Source organism: Ailuropoda melanoleuca, chromosome 6 (assembly GCF_002007445.2).
Source record: "Ailuropoda melanoleuca isolate Jingjing chromosome 6, ASM200744v2, whole genome shotgun sequence".
In the NCBI taxonomy this organism is placed as follows: domain Eukaryota; kingdom Metazoa; phylum Chordata; class Mammalia; order Carnivora; family Ursidae; genus Ailuropoda; species Ailuropoda melanoleuca.
Window position 1 is genome coordinate 17,339,445 of NC_048223.1, and position 21,828 is coordinate 17,361,272.

The following is a 21,828-nucleotide window of genomic DNA, read 5'->3' on the forward strand; positions in this document are numbered from 1 at the left end:
AATCTAAAACCTAACTGATCTTATAACTATACTATATATTAAACATTAAATGTCACCTTCTCCTGTTGCTTGGAACTAAATATTTCCCAAACTATTTTCCATTTTCTAAGAATACAAATATTTATGCATAAATAACAAGGCAATGGCTACCCAATCAGTTATTAAAAATATCTAAAGGAAAAAATGCTTGAAAATCAGGGAAAACATATGGAGTATTAACTATAGAAAATACTAAATAATTAATTACTTCCTAAATTCATGAATCATTTCTGAAAAAGCTGAAGGTAAAAAAAAAAAATTTACTCTGACCTTGGTAGGAAATGAATTTTAGCACCTATTTATCAAAAAAACTAATTTCACATTTATCCCTAAACTGAAATACGCTAATTTTCTCCCTTTATCAGTAAATTAGAAAATTGGTCTTCTACAAGGAGAACTCTTGTCCTAATAGTTATTTATGTAGTTCCCTCTTGCACCCTTCTCAAGCTAAGGAAAGAATCTCTTCTGGTAGTTTATCCATTAAAAGCACTTTCAAGAGGATTCAAAAATTGGCTGTTTTCCTGTAGTTGATTTGATTTGCTTGGACATTCAATTTTTCGGAATCCATATTTTGTATTTTAATTTGAGCACCAACTATTGGAAGACACTATTCTGGACAGGACACTTAAAAAAAAAAAAGAAAGAAAGAAATCTTATCCCAGAATTCCAGTGTACAAGAACAGACATAACAGGAAATGCTCAGACTGAAATGGAAGGTGTGTCTGGTGGTGGAGCCCAGAGTGGATTTCAATCTGGGAGGTAATGAGGAATTCTGGAAACTGTTTGCTCAGGAGAGGAACATGAGTAGGTTACGCTGTGGAAGACACCAAGTGACAGTGGTGTTTGGGACTAACCAAAGAAGGGAGGAGGAAATGGAGACCATGAGGAGAATGTTGTCACCTTCCAGGTGAGGGGCAGTGAAGGCCGCAATGATAGCAAACACCAAGAATAGAAGCCAAGAGTTTGAAAAGAGATTCCTGAGGCAGAGAAATCAAGAAGACAGAAGGACTAGACCTGAGAGGATGTCTAGAGGGAGAGTTTCAAGACCAGGGATATCAGGCAACAAAGGACAGGACAGTCTTTTCCAGTTTAAAGATCCATAGTAGTTAAGTATGGTCCTTTATTCATGAAGCCCTGGCAAAACAATTACCCTGCTTTTTTGCTTTTTTTCTTTAACCTTAATTCTCAAGTAGAGAATTAAGATCATGGTAATTTCAAAACAAGGTCATGTGCACAGTACCTTTTGCCCCATATCTCCAGGGAATCCTCTTGGGCCCTACAATTTGCAGCAGAGAACATAAATAAACCAACAGACCACTTCTGCAGTATGATCATTTCTTCTTATATTATTTAGGTTTGTTTTGCCAATTAAAGAAATAATTGCTTTTCGTATTTACCTTTATTCCTTTTCGTCCCATAGGACCATAGCCTGGGATGCCGTAATCTCCCTGTGAACACACCAGTTCATTTTAATTTCTCAAAAGTGAAACGTAATTGCAATCTATACTCGTAGCAGGAGAGAAGCACTGGGGACTTCCAGGTGGAGGGGGCCTTATCAGTGACCTTGAACTCTGGGGACAGGCACATTGCTGGGTTTTCCGCACTTCCTGCTATGTGCCCTGGTACTATGGCCAGCTCTGCTCTGCAAACACTGCTGGAGGCAGAGGGGTGGTCAGTCAGGACCAAGGGAGTCAGCGGCTCTTACTTGTCTGGAATATGAGGAGCTGATTCAAAGGACATGGCCGAAGAATTTCCCCAAAGAATTGCTAACGGCTGATAGACATATGGAAAAATGTCCTCCTCACTTGTAACCAAGGAAATGCAATCTGAAACAGTAATGAGATGCTATTTTTTGTTCATAAATTTGGTAAGGATCAAAAAAGAAAGTGATAAATCCCACTGTGGGTGTGGATGGCCTGAAGCATGCATTCTCCTGCGTAACACACCGGTGCATATATCATTTGAATATTCCTGAGGGCACTTTGCAAAAGAGTTCAAAGCCTTACTTAAATAAACATATATTCCTTGAACCAGTTATGCTACTTCTAGAAATTTCTACATAGAAATTATGGTTTTGTCTAAAAATTTAGTTAGATACAAGAATGTTCATTGCTGTACTGTTTATGACAGTAAAAAATTGAAAAAAAGTCAGGTATTCAATAACAAGAGATTGGTCAAATGAACTAAGGTGTACACGTTCAGCAGAATATTTTGAAGCTATTAAAAATAATTTAGGGGAAAATGGAATGACATGGAAATATGCTCATGATACACCGGTAAGAGAGGAAAATTGAGTAATTTTTTTTGGTTATCTCCAGGATGTTAATAATATATATTTAAAAATAGTGAGATTATGGGTAATTTTTCTTCCCTATTTCCCATCTTTTATGCTTGGTAAATTTTCTATAATATCTACACATAACATTTATAATAAACATTATTTTTGAAAAGAAATGAAAACATGTTTCCTATATTGGCTGCTCCATCGACAGAGACGCTGGTATGGCCAGAACCACTAGAACAGATGGCTTATTTCTTGGCTCTACTCCCCTCTTCCTATTGTTGCCCTAGAGTTCTGCAAGACAGGGAGAGAAATGGGTAGTGCTGTTTTTCAACTGCCATCTGTCTATACGGCCATACTGGTTGTGGAAATATTGAAATGTCCTGCTGTAACTTATCCATTATCCTCTCTGCATGCCCCCTTTCCCTCTGGCTGTTTCCCCTTGGTTGAACAGACAGACTAGCTATAGAATGAGAGCTACAGGGGTGGGAGTATGTCCCTGCACCTTCCTAGGAGGTCCTAAAATACCTTTCAATACCCCAGCCGCTTAGGCTGATGGCGTCAGTCCCTTTCTCTTTACCACAGAACTGAGCACTTGGAGCAATGGAAAGGTAAGGGTCCTAAAATGGCATACCTGTCTTCCTCTCTGTCCAGCTTGCCCCATTGGCCCTGGATCTCCAAGAATTCCAGGTTCTCCCTAGTGAGTGAGACAAGAAGAGCTTCAGATCAGTAAAATCAAACTTGGCTCCCACCATAGGAAGTTGAGATGGGGAGAGTCAAGCCTCTCAGTGAGGGTTCAATGCTCAGCAAGGAGATGGGGTGTAGGAAACCAGTAATGATCTTCCCGAAGATGAGCAGAAAACAGCAGCACAGCCCAAGGCTGGGCACAAGCACTGCTTTCCCCATGTGATGAAAGGACTGAAGGAGAAGGCAAAGTGGAAAATCTACTCCAGGGAAAGTTGATTCACTGGCTGATGTGTTTGCCCATCCAACAAGTATCTACTGTCCTGGAAAATAAACTGTTGAACAAGATAGATGTGATCCTGGCCTCACCAAAAATAGTCTGGTTGGAAAGAGAGACAATTAGACAGGCAATTATCAACTCAGGGGGCTATGGCAGTGAAGGAGAGGGGAATCTAAACTGGGTTTGGTGGGGCTAGGGAGGCGGGCTGCCTGAAGGAAAGGAGCAGGGGTGCTGAGGCTTGACGGCTGAGTTATGTGAGCCAGAAGAAGGATGGCAGGAGGAATGAGGATGATCTGGGTAGAGGGAAGGCATTGGCAAGAAGCCTGGGGCAGGCGTGCAGGAGGGAGAAGAGCTCTGAAGCCTCAGAACTAATCAGGGTCAGAGGGCCTTCTAAGCTACTTTAAAGTTTGGAGATATTCCTAAGAGCCACAGGGAAATTAAGACCAGCTGCATAATTCATGGGGCTCAGTGCAAAAGAAAAGCATAGGCCCCATCCTAAAATACTGAGACTTCCAAGATGGTGACAGCAGGGCATTAAACCAAACATGGGGCCCTTCTGAGCCAGGCCCACGAAGCTGGCCCCAGAGCAGGGAGCCCCTGAAAGGTCTGAAGGAGGGGAGTGGGATTCTGAATGGGCCAATAGTCTGCGGTCAGACAGTCTCCACAGAGCCACTTCAGAGACAGTAGGGTGAATTAGAGAACTGTGGGCACAAACAGATTTGAGTCTGGACACCCCACACCCCACACCCCCCTGCCGGACTCTGCCATCATGCACCCTCATGCATTCAGGACATCGGGAAGGTGAAGAAATTTTTCAGAGTTGTTTCATGGTGTGTGAGATCACTGTGTCTCTCTTAGTGAAATGGGGCAGTTTCAGGGATGAGATAAGCAGTTAGAAATTCTTTGCTCAATGGGAGGAAAAGAATGTATCAGCAGAAAGCCGGTGGGTGGTTGATGGTGCCTGGATCATGTGAGGAATTAACGTGGAAATCAAGAAAAGAAGGGAGGTACTTTTTTCTCCGTATTTGACATCTTAAAGAGATACCACTTACTTTTTTCCCTGAAGGCCCAGGACTTCCAACGTTCCCTTTAGCTCCCACTGGCCCAGAAGAGCCCTGAATGAAATTGTAAGACATATATGTTGGCCCTGTAGCAATTCTTAGAAAACCCATTAGATTAGTTTTGCTTTTCTTCATGTCATTTCCAACAGCTCCTTGCTGCCTCCTTAACAAGAGACCCAGCCACCCAGGGCAGAGAGACATCTGCATGCCAAGCGGGCCCGCGGGGTATTGTCATCTGCAGGGATACCCCTGGTCCGTGTGGGGCCTTAGTGAGAAATAGAAAAGGTGTCCTTGGCATGATAAATGTTAGTTCTAAATGCAGCAGATTTGCTGTACTGATTCTGTGAGAACGAAATGTTGCCATTTGCGTGCACTGTACCATGCACATATCCAGAGCAGAATGTGTTTCAGTCCCAATCTGCGAATGGACAAAAGTGTCTTCCACAAACATGTTAGGACAATAACGGGGCAAACGCACATATTCCTTGCCTTCTGAGCTCCTGCTGCCAGAGCTGAAGGACTGAACAGATTCAGAACATTTTTCATAGGAATCCCTCGCCATCCCAACTCTTATTACCCACTGTCAGAAACTCAGGTACCAAATAGATTCAGACGGTGAATTCAAAGCTGAGCTGAGGAATCGGATCAATTTGGGTAGCGAGGGATCTTTGCAGAGTCAATTTCAAATATCTACCATCAATGGAGATATACGTGGCACAGATAGATTTTTAAAAGTCAGAAAACCAGGACAGTGTATTGGGTTTCGAAATGCCCACAGGTCAGCAGGATTTGTATTCTTCCAAATGGCTTCTTCAGGCTGATGGGATGGGTCTGCACCTTTCCAGTAAAACCCCAGTGAAGGAGAGAGAGGAGGACTTAAGAGATGTGCAAGGAATAGGAGCTGTGATAAAAACCTGTCCCCAGTTTTCTGCCCCAATTCTGTCCCAAGTTAATTGAAAAATAAAATACGCCATATGTAGATCACAGAAAATAAACTATATGGGAAGATGTGTTTGAAGTAAGAAGAAATGGTGTCCCAGGAGACTGCTGACTCTAAGGTTCCTGAGTCACTCACCTGAGGTCCTTTATGCCCTTCGCTTCCCTTCTCTCCTTTCCTGCCGGGAATTCCATTTAACCCCTTTTGTGGTAACAAAAGAAACATAGTACAATGAAGCAACGAAAACATACTTTGGAAACACGTCCACAGAAAAACACTATTCCAACCCTTCAAGTAGCCTTTTAACTCTGAGGTTAAACATACCCTACAGTAGGAATGGAGGGGAGGCCCAGACCCTGTGGTACATACAGATCTTATCAAGGAACCCCTGCCTGGGTCTACGACCTTCATCCCCCTCAGACAGGGAGAAATGAAAGGGAGACCAAAGGGAGAAATAAAACCCTTAGAAGAAGGAAGTAAGACATAAACAACAGTCAGATGGATTCTTTTGTTAGGGCGGGTTCCCTGGGCCAGAACACTCCTCATCAATGTGTAAGAGAGAGCAAAGTGGTTTCAAGCTCGTACAAAAGGACGTTTTAGCAGAGGAGTATAAGCATATTTTCTACTATGTTTACCATCAAATACATGTATGCGCACTTTATTTACCATACAATACACATACAGATCTCTCACACAGAAGAAACAACTAGAAGCGCTGCTCAAGTTTCCCACTACCAAAGCGACAGCTATAACATGGCCCCAGCTGCCCAGTGCGAATGGCGGTCGCACCCACCGGACTAGCCTTGGTTCACTCCCTAAGTATCAAAGGGACCCTGGAGTGGCTGAGGTAATGTCACCCCTCTCCCTACAAAGCCTGGGGATAGATCTAGACTGATCCCATGGTTACTCAATCTAAAGGATTTGCTAGCTGGTGGCTTGGTTCAGGGACCCCGGGACCCTCAAGAGAATACCAAATTCTACCTTAGTGTGAATCATCGGAAACTTCCTAAAAGAAAAATGAACTCTTGAGAAGGTCTTGGGTCTATGCACACCTTCCAGACAAGTTCTGGCTTAAAGTGGGCTCCATAAGGTAACTAAATATTTCATGTGTTACGAAGCCATTATCTAGGGATGACCCCAGCATCTTTCCAACGTGAAGGAGAGACAGTGACGTCCTGACTTCAATGCTCTTATCAGTAATGATATGACCAAGAAAAAATGGCTCATGTAAGGCCCTATCAGTAATATTCCAAAAGCACACTCACCCCCTGTGAATTAGCTTTAGATGAGTTAAAGAACAGTTTCCAACGTGAAGGAGAGACAGTGACGTCCTGACTTCAATGCTCTTATCAGTAATGATATGACCAAGAAAAAATGGCTCATGTAAGGCCCTATCAGTAATATTCCAAAAGCACACTCACCCCCTGTGAATTAGCTTTAGATGAGTTAAAGAACAGTTTCCAACGTGAAGGAGAGACAGTGACGTCCTGACTTCAATGCTCTTATCAGTAATGATATGACCAAGAAAAAATGGCTCATGTAAGGCCCTATCAGTAATATTCCAAAAGCACACTCACCCCCTGTGAATTAGCTTTAGATGAGTTAAAGAACAGTTTCCAACGTGAAGGAGAGACAGTGACGTCCTGACTTCAATGCTCTTATCAGTAATGATATGACCAAGAAAAAATGGCTCATGTAAGGCCCTATCAGTAATATTCCAAAAGCACACTCACCCCCTGTGAATTAGCTTTAGATGAGTTAAAGAACAGTTTCCAACGTGAAGGAGAGACAGTGACGTCCTGACTTCAATGCTCTTATCAGTAATGATATGACCAAGAAAATGGCTCATGTAAGGCCCTATCAGTAATATTCCAAAAGCACACTCACCCCCTGTGAATTAGCTTTAGATGAGTTAAAGAACAGTTTCCAATTCCTAACTTTCCTTCCTGGGATCAGTTAAGGAAAACCAATTTGTTGATCCTGATATTAATTACTAATATAATAGTAAGGTCTTGATAATTCGTTATTACTAATAAGCTGATACAATAGTGGTGAGCACAAGAGCATCCGTTTCCTCTATTCAAAATAGGAGCAGGCTTGATGGAGCCAAATCATTCTCCACGATGGGAAATGTAGAATTCTAGAAACATGGTCCATGGAGGAAGGCGGGAGCAGATTAAACATTTCTCAGTTATTTATTTTTATATAGAACTACCCACTGACTTCCCATTAGGATAACTCAGCATTCTTTATCAATATTTATGAAAGTCTTCAACATACCTGTGGGCCTTGTAATCCGTCGGCTCCCTGGGTACCTTCAGGTCCACGATTTCCCGGCTCCCCCTGATGAATGAGTTTTCAGTGTTAACACTTTCTCCACACAGATTCTCTCTTTATACTATCTAGTACTATAATATATAGGACATGGGTACTATTTTGACTGAATCTTGGCTCACCCCTTACTTGGCCTAGAATTTTATTCATTTCCATACTAAACGAGGAGCACTAGGTGGTTTCTGACTCTAGTAGAGAAGTTCACTCTCCTGCAGTTGATTCCCAGCGCGTGTGAAAAGTAGTCAAATGGACAACAGGTCATCTTGTCTAGGAGGTGTCTGTGAAGGGGTTCTGCCTTCAGTCAGGCCTGTCCAGTTCCTGGCAGCCGAACTGACGGACTCTTGTGTTTCCCCCCATTGGTGGGGCCATGTCTAGTGCTCTGCATGTCCTACAACATCCTTATCGAATGCTCATTTGTTCCCAGGGCCATCTGCATATGAGGACTCTCCTTGGAACCATCTACCACAGAGGGCAGGAAGTAAGGGGTACTTACCAAGGCACCTGGGGGCCCCCTTTGGCCTTCCCTTCCCTGGAACAGAAAAGGCAAAGTGTTAGTGTTGTGTATGTATCCAGATGAAGGGTCCTTTAGAGGCAAACCAGCCTGTTTCATTCCCTGACAGACATAAGTAATGAGTAGCTCACAGAAATGGCTTCCCCGAGGCACTTTCCAAAGACAAGTTTTCACACTGGGCACTTCATTATACACTAACATTTGGGGGATTGATTGAAAGCCAATCTGAAAGTCATTACAGAGTCAGCTCCAGTCTAACAGCCTCTGACAATTATTCGGGAGGCTGTTTGGAGAATCAAATCATTCTCAAGAACCTGTCTTCCGTCTTTCCTTCTTCAGCAAATCCCACTAAGTACTGTCTGCTAATCAGAGGCTTCCTACGTGAGCATAAGCTGTGTCCTGTCCATCTCTCTGTCCTAGGCCCTGAATGTATCTTAGGGGAGAGTAAAAATTGTTCGATTCAGTGCTTCACATGGGCCCACTGAGCTTTGTTTCCATGGAATTCTACAGGAAGGAAATGGCTGATGGGGTCTGCTTAACTATGTGGTGGTCCAATGGGACTGCCATGCTCATCTGAGAGCCGGGCTGATCCCTGAAGCCAGAAATCTGTCTGCGCTTAACCACAGGTGATTTCCTTGTTGCCGGCTCAGGCTCTCCCCCTAGTGGCTGCTCTACCACACCCTGCCCTTCCCAGAGAGCGATCAACGCAGATGAGTCAGACCCCAGCTCCTAACTTCTTTCCCCCAAACAGCAACAATAAAATCTGTACCCTCACACTGCTCCTCACCCCTGCCCCCTTGAGTGAGCTGTGGACTATCTCGACCATCAATTTACTCTGTATTGTGATAAACAACTATGAATACTTTAGGTACAAGGCTTTACTTTTTATTTTTATTTAAATTCAATTAATTAACATATAATGTATTATTAGTTTCAGAGGTCAAGGTCAGTGATTCATCAGTCTTATATAACACCCAGTGCTCATCACGTCCTGTGCCCTCCTAAAGGCTTTAAAAAAAATTGTATGAATTATTGAACACTACATCTGAAACTAATGATGTACTATATGTTGGCTAATTGAATTTAAATTAAAAAATAAAACAGTAAAAATAACAATAAAATTTTAAAAATTCTATTTATGCATTCAGAAAGGTAGTCACGGAAATTATTTGAGAATCGGTTTTCTTTCAACTGCCTACCTTCTGGAGTTTCTTCGAATGAACTACCTGACCAAGTTTCATCTCTACCAGGTTGGCTAATGATTGGAATTCCTCCACTGGGGTTCTGCCCCCTAGCCCCCCATTCAGGGACTTTCCTTTCAAAATGCAAATGCCTTTGGGAGAAGTTACCCATTGTACCTTGCCGGCTCTTAGTACCTTGATGTGACTAATAGAGCTCTTGACATACGAAAGCAGAGAAGAAATAGCAAACAGAAGTTGAGGCCACTGTTACCCTGTGATGTCTTAATTCCATTAAAAACGGTAAAAGAGCATTTATTCCACATCAGACAATACTGCACAATGGTTAGGGATGTGTCTTTAGAAGTCAGGCACTCTTGACCTGACACGGCCCTTTAAAACCTGTGTGGCACAGAGTTATTGTGCAATAAGCCTTAGCCAGAAGGTTAGGATCCCAGACTCTGGAGTGAGACGGTCTGGGTTCAAACCCCAGTTCTGCCACTTGCTATCTGCAAGTTGCCCAAGGGTCCTTGATTATTCTCATCTGCAAAATGGATATAATAACAGTATCTACCTAGTAGGTTTGTTATGAGGATTTAATATTTGGAAGTGATCTGATCAGGACCCGGCACAAAATCAACGCTATAGAAGTGTACGTGCTGTTATTTACAAGCATTTGTGCATGGCAGGCCAAAAACAAGGGGCCTGGAATGTCATTTCAAGTCCTCTGGTTCTCAGCATATCAATCCACTGTTCGGGCAACAGCTGGTACAGTTAACTTGCATAAGTTGGAATTCTGTCTCCGAGGAGGCAGTGTCTTACACGTTTGCTTGTGTTCTTGGAATTTGTCTATCTACTTAAAATCCTCTGACCCTCATAGAGAATTCTGGCTTTCACTGGAGAGTGGGGGAAGAGGTAGAAAGGCTTGATGCTGTTTTATATTCACGTTGCCTTGTTCAATTCAGGAGAAAAGCGGTTACAAAGGTAGGAGCTGGGCAGGGATGTGGGTGAAGATGGGCGAGGGAGGCTGAGAGCCTCCTGTCTCCGAAGTGACTGAAAGTCATTGGCTGGTTTGTCTAAGTAGTAATCCCCCCCGCCAAGCATCTCTTTTCAAAAAGTGCTTGATTGATGGTGACAGTTCTAAAGTTCTCTCAAACTAAGAGTATTTTCTCTTAAACCAACACAAAGACCTCTTTGTCTTTAAAATTTATTGCATGTAGTGCGTCTTGCTGCTCTCCCGCTCCCTCCAGTTAATTTTAATTCTCTTGTGTGGAGAAGAGGGCAAAGTCCCAGAGAATTTTTACCAGAAGCCCCAGGAAGCCTAAGCCATCTGACCATTGATCTCATCTGTTAAGAACTATGATTCAAGATAAACAAAGGCAAGAGGAATTAAAACACATTTCTCCACTATCTATTCCAGAGAGAAAGGCAATCAGCCACAGTCTTCAAAGCGATGAGAAGACTCCAAGTCTGTAATAGAAAAGGAAGCCAAGTATTTTCAGTTCCCTCTTGAACAAAGCTCAGGGCCAAATAAATCTAGGGTGCTGTACATTATTGTCTTTTTATAATCTCTATTCTGAGTGCATGATAAAAGGGTTTCTTTTTTTTAAGATTTTATTTATTTATTCATGAGAGGCGGGGCGGGGGCAAAGGCAGAGGGAGAAGCAGGCTCACCTCAGAGCAGTGAGCCTGACCCTGGGCTTGATCCCAGGACCCCAAGATCACCACCTGAGCTGAAGGTAGATGCTTAACTGACTGAGCCACCCAGGTGCCTGATCAAAGGGTTTCTAACATGTTGGAAATGTCACCTCTCACTTCAGTAGTCCACAAAAAGAAAAGTAATTTCTGGTTGTTCCTTAAAAAGAAGGGGCAATGCAATATCCCTGCTTTAGGCTTGATATCACATGCGATGCTATAAAGTTGCCCTAGGGTCTCAAGGTTGCCACAGGCTTGGCCCTAGTCACCAGTGTTTCGGTTCATTCATGAAGAATTTATCTGTGACTCTTCTTTTCCACTGGCAACATTTGAAGAGAAAGAGAGTATGTTTACCCAATTCATATTCTTACAGAAGCTCAAAGACGCTAAGCTACCGGAGGAGGGCTTTCATGTTAAAGGCACTGACTCTCTCCAGAGATGTTCAAAAGCTCTGGAAGGTGGAACGAGGAAAGGAGACAGTCATCACAGAGGTTCTCAACAAGGAGTGATTTTGCACCACCACCCCCCCGCCCCGCCCCAACTATGCTCATCCCAGACATTTGGCAACAGGTGCAGACATTTTTGCCTGTCACTTCTTGGGGGGAGTGAGCTAGTGACATCTAGTGAGTAGAGAGCAGGGGTGCTGTGAAACACCCTATAAATGCACATGATAGCCCCTCACAGCATCAACTGGCCCCAGTGACAATAGTACCAATGTATCAGCTTTGGACTGGCCAGCTCTGCCAGGGCAAATATTGTGAATAACCTTCAGGTGATAAGGAGGGAAAATAAATGTTCATGGAAATACTCACCCTATTTCCTCTGGAATTAGGATTGCCTGGTGTCCCTTTCTGTCCAGTTCTACCCTAGAAATATAATTGTTTCCCCAAGATCATAAGGCACAAGATTCTGAGTAACTACATCAGCAGAAAAATCTCATGCACTATTAAAACAGCAGAACTAGTGTGTCACGCTCGAATCTTTCTGCATATCAACACTGTTGGCGCTGTGTCTGTTAAAGAGGAAAATGGTATAGCAACATGCACTGCTAACGATCAGTTTCCCCGTATATCACCTGCTGGAAACTTAATAATCTTACCCATGGAAGTGCAACCTACTACAGATGTGTCTTGTTTTCAGGAAATAAGGCTCTTCTAAATGTGAACTTAGGGGTGTTATTCAATTATAGGGTTACATATTTTACTAAGTAATTAATTTAGACTTTAAGAAAGTCTCAGCTCAGTAGCAGAATTAGTCACTCATACATATGTAAATAGATCTATAGATTCTGTGTATGTAAAATAGATCCAGTTACTTGTCTTCCTTGTTCTCCTTTGGAGCCCTTTTGTCCTTTGGTGTTACTGTTTTGTCCTGGATTACCCTAGAGGAAGATTTAAAAAGTATTTTAGAGCCAAGAAATATTAGTTTTGTTTTTTTTTTTCAAATACCATGTATAATATTTGAGTAGTAAGTTAATTTGGGTTAAGTGAGGAAGGGTGAGAGAAAATTCTCCATATTTGAAATCCATAGATTTTTGAAAAAAATGAAAATAATATTTCCCCAAGTATGAAGAGGGTTTGGTGACAAAGGAAGTGATAACAGCGCTTGCTAAAGACTGCCTGCTGAAGCCATGATGATTTTCTCTTCTCTGTGTTGGCAGCTTCACTGATGCACTAGTCCAAACATGCTTATGCTATTCTCTTAGAGATGCAATAAGATCCCTTTTTAATCATATCTGCAAATAGGAAATCTGTAAGATTAGAAGCCCAATAAGCAAAATTATGGAAATTTCTCCCCAAAAGGAACTTGAAAGTCTCAATGTAACACTAAGGATGATTATGATGGAACCTTAGCTCCCAGCTCCAAATTTCCAATATAATCAGCCAAGATCAGATGCACACAGATTTCTTCCCAAGCAGTTAAGTCTCAGTTAACACCTACTACTCCGACTCCCAAGACAAGCCTTTGCCTACAGGTTAGCGGAAGATATGAGGGAAAGGAAAGAGGAACTCGGAGGAACTACACAATTCAGAGCCAACTAGACCAAGTAACTTACAGGATCTCCTGGAAAGCCCTTCTCCCCATAACCCCCTGGGGGACCTCTGGAACCTGGGCTTCCCTGAAAAAAAAAAAATGAGCTTCTGAGTTAGCTTGTATGAGGGTTTTATAATGGTATTAAAATGTCAAGTGTGTGTTTTGGAGGCAAGAAAATCAATCAGACAAAATGACCCACGTTTCTCTCTCCCAGCCAGTTTCCTCAGACTTCTCAAGCAGGACTCAGTGCAGTTTTAAGCCTATGGTCAGGATTATCTATAGTGAGGCTGAGCAATGGGAAAACTCTCATATCTAGCATAGTGTCATCCGACAGAACTTTCTGCAGTAATAGAAATCCTCTCTATTTGCATTGTCTAATATGGTAGCCCCGAGCCATAAGTGGAGATGTGACTAGGACAACTGAAGAGCGGGATTTTTCACATTCACTATTTGAATTTAAATTGTCATATATTGGTAGTGAGTATTATATTGGACATAGCAGCCAGTCTAGCAACTTCTGAGGTTTATAATTAAATTGCCCACTGGAAACCTTCACAGGAATATTCTACTTGTCACCTCAAACTCAAGTGTTCCCAGCTCAGCTTGTCCAAACCAGGGTTCTTGAAGACATTTAGACTGACTTCTCATTTCCTGCTTCTCTGGTCACCTAGATCTAGAGATCCTACGTCCTGGAGCCAGAACTAGGGTGAGAGAAACAAGTCACCTAAGGTGCAAACTGTAGGGAGACACTCACACTTTGCATGCCTCCGAGAATGAGTACTTTCTTAAATCCCACACCCTAGCTGCTCATTCCAGCCCGGGCCCTGCTGCATCCTTAGTATGTTTGTGTCTGTTCTCATTGACATTGCTTTAATTGAAGGCTTCGTCACCTCTCACCGTGATTGTTCCAGAGCCTCTCATCTTTGCCTTGTATCTATGTCATCTGACACACCCTCCACACCACTGCCAAGTAATAGTTCTGACATGCAAATTCAATTATGGTCTCCGTACTTAAAATCTTTCAAAGACTCCCGATTGCCTAATGGTTAAAAGCCTAATTCCTCCACATGGCCCACGAGTCCCTTCCCAATCTCTTCCCACCACCTCTAGAACCTCCCCTTCCTCTCCCTGTACTGTAATGCTCCTCTTGCAGTGCTCCCAAGCCTCCATGTCTTTGCTTATGTTGTTCCCTCTGTCTGAAATGCCCTTCCTCCATGTCTTGCTAATGCCTATCATCTTCAGCTCTGGGATCATTTCCTCCAGGAACACTTCCTGGACTCTCTCCCTACCCTGCTGAGTTAGGTGCCCTTCTCTGGGCTCTCACGCGGTTGCCCACAACATGGCCTCAATCACATTCTGCACTGTCATTAGCTATTTATATATTTGACTTTCTATGGCCGGGGATCCTTGAGGACAAGGACAGCGTAGTTCATCTCTGAATCTTCAGCAGATAACTCAGTGCTTGGCACATGCCAGGTATTCAAGAACATTGGATAAATAAATGGATCAGAACATAAAAACAGAGCTGCTTGGAACCAAGTAGGCATATATTAGTAAGTATTGAAATGAATTTAAGATAAAAAATGTTTCACTGTGATTCGCTCAGCAAGGTCACCAAAGTAATTCTGTATTTTTCTCTTGCCTTTTATGTTAGTTTTTTTTCTTCTGATGCAATAAAGAGAACATGGAAGCCACTGACAGGAAAAAAACATTCATTTTCAGACTTCTGAGGAACATGCCCATAGAAGAACCTTGCATGCCTTGATTCCTTCTCGCTGCAGTTCTTGAAAACTCCCAAACAGGAAAGTAGCATCTACTCAGCAGTAACAGAACTTCATTTTGTGGTCAAGTCAGCTGTCAATTTTTTCCCGACTAAGCACCGGCCCACAGCAGTTAAGACTGTCTCTGTTACCAAATTCCCCTTCTTTGATGTATTGAAAGTGTTACCTGAGATCCTGGGTCACCTTTTTCTCCCTTTTCCCCAGGAGGTCCATGAAAGCCCTAAAAGAAGTCAAGGAAAACAAAATTCCCATTTAAAGAGAAATACATCAACCTCATGACCATGTTATGGTACCTGAAAGATGGCTTACCTCTTCCCCATCCAGTCCGTCAATCCCATCCTCTCCTTGTTCTCCCTGAGGGACAACAGGGAGTGCAATCAGGTCAGAGGAGGGCTCTGCCACATGCTTATTGGGAAACTAATCCCGTCGGGAAATCGAATTGGACTGAGAAGACACTACGGTACCTTACTTCCAGAAAATCCTTTGGCTCCCTGTAAAAGATGAAATCTCTCTCACTGACACATCAAAGACAGACAGCAGGTGGATTCACAGACTATTGGAGCCAGAAGGGGCTGCCTCCCTAAAGAAGGTGACTGCGCATTTCTTTCTTTCTTTTTTTTTTTTTAAGGTTTTTATTTATTTATTTGACAGAGAGAGAGACAGCCAGCGAGAGGGGGAACACAAGCAGGGGGAGTGGGAGAGGAAGAAGCAGGCTCCCTGTGCGGGGCTCGATCCCAGGACTTCGGGATCACACCCTGGGCCGAAGGCAGACGCCCAATGACTGAGCCACCCAGGCGCCCCAACTGTGCGTTTCTTTAATTGCTTCTGGCTCTCTAACCACAAAGGGATGACAGATGCACCGAATGAATGCTGGGAACTCACTGAGATTTTTAAGAAGTAGAATGCGTCCGCAGGTGAGGGCACTGACATGTAATTGGAGAAGGCAAAGGGGGGATAGAAGAGAGAAAAGGAGGGAGGGAGGGAAGGAGGAGAGAAGCAGAGCATGTAGGGAATTCAAAATCACATTTCCAGCAGAGCCTTACCTTTTGACCCTGCTCTCCTGGACATCCTGCAATCCCTTTATCTCCTGGGGGTCCAGTGTCTCCTCGTCTTCCCTAAGAAAAGGCAACCAAACAGGTATCCAAAGTGACTCTTCTGCCAGAAGTTGTCAGCAGTTTGGTTTTTAAGGTGAAGCAAGAGCATGGGTGCTCTCTGAGCTTCACACAAAGCACGTCTGTCCACAAATATGTTCATTTAACTCTGGTTTTACCCTCTATTCAAAGGTCTTCCTCATCAACCTTCAGGGCTTCCTTACAGACCCAAGATCACACAGACGTGCAGGGGGAGCCCAGTTGCTTCACTGTCCTCAGCAGACAGCAGAGCCAAAGGTTTGGAAGTCGCTCCATCTTCCAGCCACCTTTCAAATACTCCGGTAATACATGTTGGCCCTGACGTGGTACCCAAGGTCCCAGGGCTGCCCTGGTACTGAAGCAAGCTGGTCCTAGGGCACGGGAGCTGAGCAGAAGGTTGACGGGACGGGCCACAGCCAGGAGAACTCGAAGCTGGGAAGTGCTTCTGCTCACAGAAAGGACCACTGGGCGAAAGAGGCCCAAGTCAGACCACCCACCAGGGGAAGAGTGCTCAAGGTCAATGGCGTGTGCGTCTCCCATCAATCCTGTTTCTCCCGGGGAATATCTAAACACAGGTAAATGCTAGAGTAAAATGAATCTCAAGAGAAAAGGAATGTGGTGCTCCTGGAGTGCAGGAACCCCCATCTGTCTCTTTACCCACTTATGTCCCTTGTGCCTGGCTCAGTCAGATCTGGGTGCAAAGAGGGTGCTGATGGTTTGGATAAATCCTTCCTGGTAGCTGAGGGGAGAAGGGATTTTTCCTTCCTCCTGCTTTGCTTTCTTTATTCTGAAGATTATTCCCCGGAAAGCAGGAGACCTCTCTCCTGGCCACATATCGCTGAGAGATACTGAAACATTGTGGCTTCCTATTGACCGGACTGTCAGCCAGATGTGGGCTCACGGCCAGCCACCCACACTCCAAGCCCTTCGTGCTGCCTGGGTGGGCTCCAAGAGCCCTCTGCAGGTACGTGGTGAGCAGGTCAGAGCGCTCCCCTTGGTGAGCGGGTCAGAGCGCTCCCCTTGGCGGTCATTTTGTAAACTAGGTCAGCACTAGAGTCTAAGAGGAATGTATCAGTTTATACATCAGGAGACTGAGAATCAAGAAGTTAAGGGTCTTGCTAAGGTTTCTTGTCCAGGTCAGCCCTTGGCTGTCCGACTAAGCCTGTGCTTTTAATTATACCTGCCCAGGCATGATTTAATTTCATTTTAAACATTGCTGCCCAGACGGAGAGCTAGCTTGGTTCCAATGGGATGGAGATGCAGCCTGGATGCTTCCTGAACTTTCCCCTCCCCAAACAGAGCCATTCAAGTGTTTCAGTTCCTTCCAATCTATTCTCATAATTTGACTGATGAACCAAGAGAGGGTTCTGGTCTTAGGGTCAATGACTGAGATTAGAAAACCTCTGTGTTGCATGGAACCATGAGGCTGTGCCTTTCCATGTCCTAAGCACTGAGCTCCAGGTCCAAAGGCAGCCAGCCCGTCGCTAGTAGATAGCCCTACTTTGCCCTGCATAGGGGAGACAGGAGCATGCCCCACTCCCTGCCACTGATAAAAACAAGCCAGGCAACATGTAGGCGAGCCTGCTGCCTCCTTCCCCTCAAAAGTGGATTTGGTGAGTGCTCACGATCCAGACCAAAAAAAGGCGGGGGAGCAACCCATTTTCTTTCAAAACCGCCAAAAACCCCCATATAAACAAAATCCTTTCTGTAGGAACGTAAAGCTGTCCATGCAAAAGAAAAATCATTGCTTGTGTTGCGGGGGAGGATCAGGAAAACTTACGGGGTCTCCGTCCTCTCCCCGGTGTCCTCTGCTGCCTTTCAGACCCGGAGAACCCTGGGAGGAAAGAGGGAAATACATTTCAGCCAGCTTCCTTCAATCACTAGGCATTGTAGACAAGTCCCTCCCTTGTCTGCAGGGGTGGCTGTGAGTCTGTGGAGAGTCTGACAACACCTGACTCCTACCGGAGGCTGACTTGGGGAGCCCACTTTGCAGCTCAGGGCATCCGGGTGGGTCCTGTGCCTGAGGGGCTGCGTGGTGGGCAGCTGTGGCTAACACAACTCTTCTAGAAGGCAAATCGATCACATTTCCAAAGAGATCATTTTATTTCCTTTTGCTTTTCTGAGAGTTCAAGGAAGAAGCACTCTCCCAGCAACAAAGTTACACATATTTTAATTGCAATCATCTCTCCCTCTGCCCCGTGGGGTTTAACAGCCTTGTGGCTTATCTGTGGCAAAGATTTAATCAGAGGTTTGCCTTCCTCACCATGTAACACAGGTCCTGGCTGTCTGCTCAGTGCACCTGGGGGCTGTGCTCTTGGAATGTAACCCTAATACCGACCAGGGCAAAGGGAAGAGGGAGGAAACTGTGCTGAACAAAGCATCGTAACTCGGTAAAAAGGCCCAGACCATGTACCCACAAGGATGGACAATGCAGAACTCATGAGCAAGGATTGTATTTGCTCTCTTAAAAAAACCAGACTCCGTTTAATTATGATATCTAAAGTGCATTTGAAAAAGTGCATAAAAGTACATAAAATAGAAAGGCACAGCTTAATTATTATAAAGTGAACGTCCATATAGCCACCACCCCGGCCAAGCAACAGGACATCACTGGCACCCAGATGCAGCCCCCCCGCACCATGCCAAGCACTCCCACCCCCACCCTGGGGAGCATACTCCTGGCTTTTATGACAATACTTTCTTGCCTTTTTTTAGACTTCACTACTGAATCATTCATCCCTAGACATGATAAGTTAGTTTTGCCTGCTTTCAAACTTTTTATAAATGGAATCATACTATATGTATTCTTCTGCGTTTTGCTTTTTTTTTTTTTTTTTTGGCCATTACTGTGTTTGTAACACTTATTCGTGTTGTTGTACATACCTGTAGTTCATTCGTCCCCTCACCTTAGAGCATTCCATTAACAAAGACACCATGACATATTTATTTAAGCTATTGTTGTGTAACTGATCTTCTAGAATTCATTTTTTAAAGGGCTATTAATCTGCAAAGCTTTGCTCTTTTTGCGGTTCAATTTCATTCTTTGCTGAAGTACAACCTTTCCCACTGTTTCTAACACCACTTGCACTCCTCAAACTGTTTAAAGCAGGTGCAAAAGAATAAACCGCAAAACCAAGGAGCAATGTCACGAAGGGTATATCAGAAAAATGGGAGTTATTCTTCGCAGCAGTATCAAAAGTGAGTTCTTCTCAACTGGCTCCTACACCACAGAAATTGCACGAAATAAATGCCCGAAGCAATTGCATCAGCATCGAGTGAAGGCTGCGAAGTGCACCCCTTGGCCTCGGTCCCACCCACCAAATCCAGGCACCCTGGGTGAAAGAGTTTCACAACGGAATGGCACCTTGGCAGCTGGTAGGCCTCGGGACCCATGAGGACCTGGAGTCCCCGAACACTTGCAGAATGTGCAGCAGCAAGTCTTCTCTGCGATGTTTCCCTGGAAAAAGCAAACCTGAGTGAGCAGCAACGGTCAGGAACTTCAGGGCATAGGCACTGTGTTCATACAGACAGCATAAGGCACCAGCTACACGGCTGGCCTCTCTCTCGGGGGGGAGGGGCTGCGGAGGATCAGACGTGCTCCTTGACTTAGTACTGAAGACGGGGCACTCGGCTCGCAACAGCGACGCAGCATCCCCGCTCCCAGGACTTGACCTCTCTGTAGAAAGGGCACCTACCACACAGGTGGCCACAGGCCAAGTTTTCACAAGACTGGTTGGCTTCTCGTTGACAGGCTCCCGTTTTCTGGGGATTTCTGCAGCATAAACTGATGGGAGCTTTTCTGCATGACTAGGGGCTGGTTGTTTTTTTCAGTCCTCATGCAGTCATGTGGTGAGATGATAAAGGAGGGAGGGACACACGCAAACGAAAATATGCTGCTCTGGTCTTTCACACTTTTTCATCTACTAAAGACCATGTACTTCATTCAGTGGGGCAAGCAAGGGGGTCTCCAGAAGTACTCATCAAAATTCCAGTTTCGTTCTGATGGCCTCTGGAATAACTGCATTTCTTCTCCACAACTCACCAGGTACTGTGACAGCATCTTGCCCAGCTCTCTCATGCCAATGGTCAGGTGAGTCCTGTAATCAAATCCCTTTCCAAATTCAAAGCTGGAGAATTCATCATGGGCAGTCGTGTTTAGGGACACCACCAGCAGAGCATCGAGTCCTAGGCAGTAAACGTAAGAGATTTGAAACCAAAGGGGTTGCGTGTGAAAGAGAAGAAAAGCCCGTCATGTTTCTACTTGGTGAGTGGTGTTCAGAGAATCAGAAGAGGGAAAAGGAAAAGTAAGAAAAAGCAGGACTCTTGACGTATGAAGAACCCACAGGCTTGCTTGCTTGTTCAGGCTTCAAACCCAACAGAAAAACACTAGCAGAAAACTGTGCTTGATGCTTAAAACCATCAAGTTTTGATATAATTCTTGGGCATTCGAAAGCAATTTTTAAAAATGCCCTTCAACAGATGACTGGATTAAGAAGCTGTGGTCCATACATACAATGGAATATTACTCAGCTATCAGAAAGAACGATTACACAACATTTGCAGCAACATGGACGGGACTGGAGGAGATAATGCTAAGTGAAATAAGTCAAGCAGAGAAAGACGATTTTATGGTTTTACTCATTTATGGAACATAGGAAATAGCAGGAAGATCGGTAGGAGAAGGAAGGGAAGAACAAAGGGGGGTTAAACAGAAGGGGGAATGAACCATGAGAGACTATGGACTCTGGGAAACAAACTGAGGGCTTCAGAAGGGAGGGGGTGGGGGGATTGGGATGGGCTGGTGATGGGTAGTAAGGAGGGCACATGTTGCATGGTGCGCTGGGTGTTATACGCAAATAATGAATCATGGAACATTACATCAAAAACTCAGGATGTACTGTATGGAGACTAACATAATAAAAAATTATTATTAAAAAATAATAAAAATAAAATAAAAATTTAAAAGGGTATTGTTCATCTTCAGAGGTTTTCTGAATTTTTCTGACTGTAAATTAATAGTTCTCAAAGTCATCTCCATGGCCAAATACCCCGGGGGCCCAGGTCCTGCAAGCCTGAGGAAAGCCCAGGGTGAACTCCTGGCCATAGCCAGGACTCCATTTATTCATTCATTCACTCACTCACTCATTAATTCACTCCCTAGTCCATTTACTCTACCTATCCTTTCATTACACGAATCTCTGCTTATTAGGAGCCCATTATGTATTAATCATTGTACCAGGGATGAAAGATGAATAGGACAGGCACACTTTGTCCCTTCACAGAAGTCCAGTCCAATGGAAAAGGTGGGCAGGAGTCAGATGGCTGCTCTGAGGAGTGGTAAGTGTCCTAAGAGGGAGTGGCAGGGTCCACTGAAAGCCTAAAGCAGAAGCTCCCAACTCAGCCTTAGAAAGTCATGGAAGGGTTCTGTGAAGAACTAAGGAACTGATTCTGTGAAGAGCTGATCCCAAAGGGGGAATGGAAGCTGGCCAAAGCAGAGAACCAGAGACAGAAGGTAGAGAAGGACTGGGGAGGTACTGCGATGGGGAGAACTCTATGTAGAAGAAAAGCATATGCCAGGACTGAGGGCCTGGGGGTCTAAGGCATGAGGTGCGCTGGAGGAAGAAGGGGATGGCTTTGTGTGCCTGGGATGCTGCGTGTGAGGAGTGAGGGAAGGCCAGAGTGGGGAGCGGGAGCCAGGCCCTGGAAAGCTCCAGAGGCCGTATTAAGGAATGTGATGTGCCCAGAACAGTGGGAAAGGATGATGATACAACCCAGCAAACAAGCAGGAAATTCTGTGGCCTCCAGAGAGGTTGCCTATGGATGCTAAACCCCAGAAGCCAGCGTGGGTCTACACCCAGGAAGTCTTTTTTTTTTTTTTTTTAA

At 44.3% G+C, this 21,828-nt stretch overlaps 1 protein-coding gene across 4 annotated transcripts in view; it reads right to left on the minus strand.

Annotated features, from left to right (window-relative positions):
- Positions 1-21,828, minus strand: part of COL6A5 (collagen type VI alpha 5 chain) — a 131,375-nt gene that overhangs the window by 42,118 nt on the left and 67,429 nt on the right. For all 4 annotated transcript variants that reach the window (XM_034662018.1, XM_002927736.4, XM_034662017.1 and 1 more), the window contains exons 11-27: positions 19,988-20,130; positions 19,310-19,402; positions 17,726-17,779; positions 15,859-15,930; positions 15,280-15,306; positions 15,125-15,169; positions 14,982-15,035; positions 13,057-13,119; positions 12,316-12,381; positions 11,813-11,866; positions 8,110-8,145; positions 7,563-7,625; positions 5,421-5,483; positions 4,337-4,399; positions 2,955-3,017; positions 1,437-1,487; positions 1,280-1,315 (exon numbers count right to left, since the gene is read on the minus strand). In XM_034662018.1, the coding sequence (XP_034517909.1) occupies positions 1,280-1,315; positions 1,437-1,487; positions 2,955-3,017; positions 4,337-4,399; positions 5,421-5,483; positions 7,563-7,625; positions 8,110-8,145; positions 11,813-11,866; positions 12,316-12,381; positions 13,057-13,119; positions 14,982-15,035; positions 15,125-15,169; positions 15,280-15,306; positions 15,859-15,930; positions 17,726-17,779; positions 19,310-19,402; positions 19,988-20,130 (1,046 nt within the window). The remainder of the gene's footprint in view (positions 1-1,279; positions 1,316-1,436; positions 1,488-2,954; positions 3,018-4,336; positions 4,400-5,420; positions 5,484-7,562; positions 7,626-8,109; positions 8,146-11,812; positions 11,867-12,315; positions 12,382-13,056; positions 13,120-14,981; positions 15,036-15,124; positions 15,170-15,279; positions 15,307-15,858; positions 15,931-17,725; positions 17,780-19,309; positions 19,403-19,987; positions 20,131-21,828) is intronic.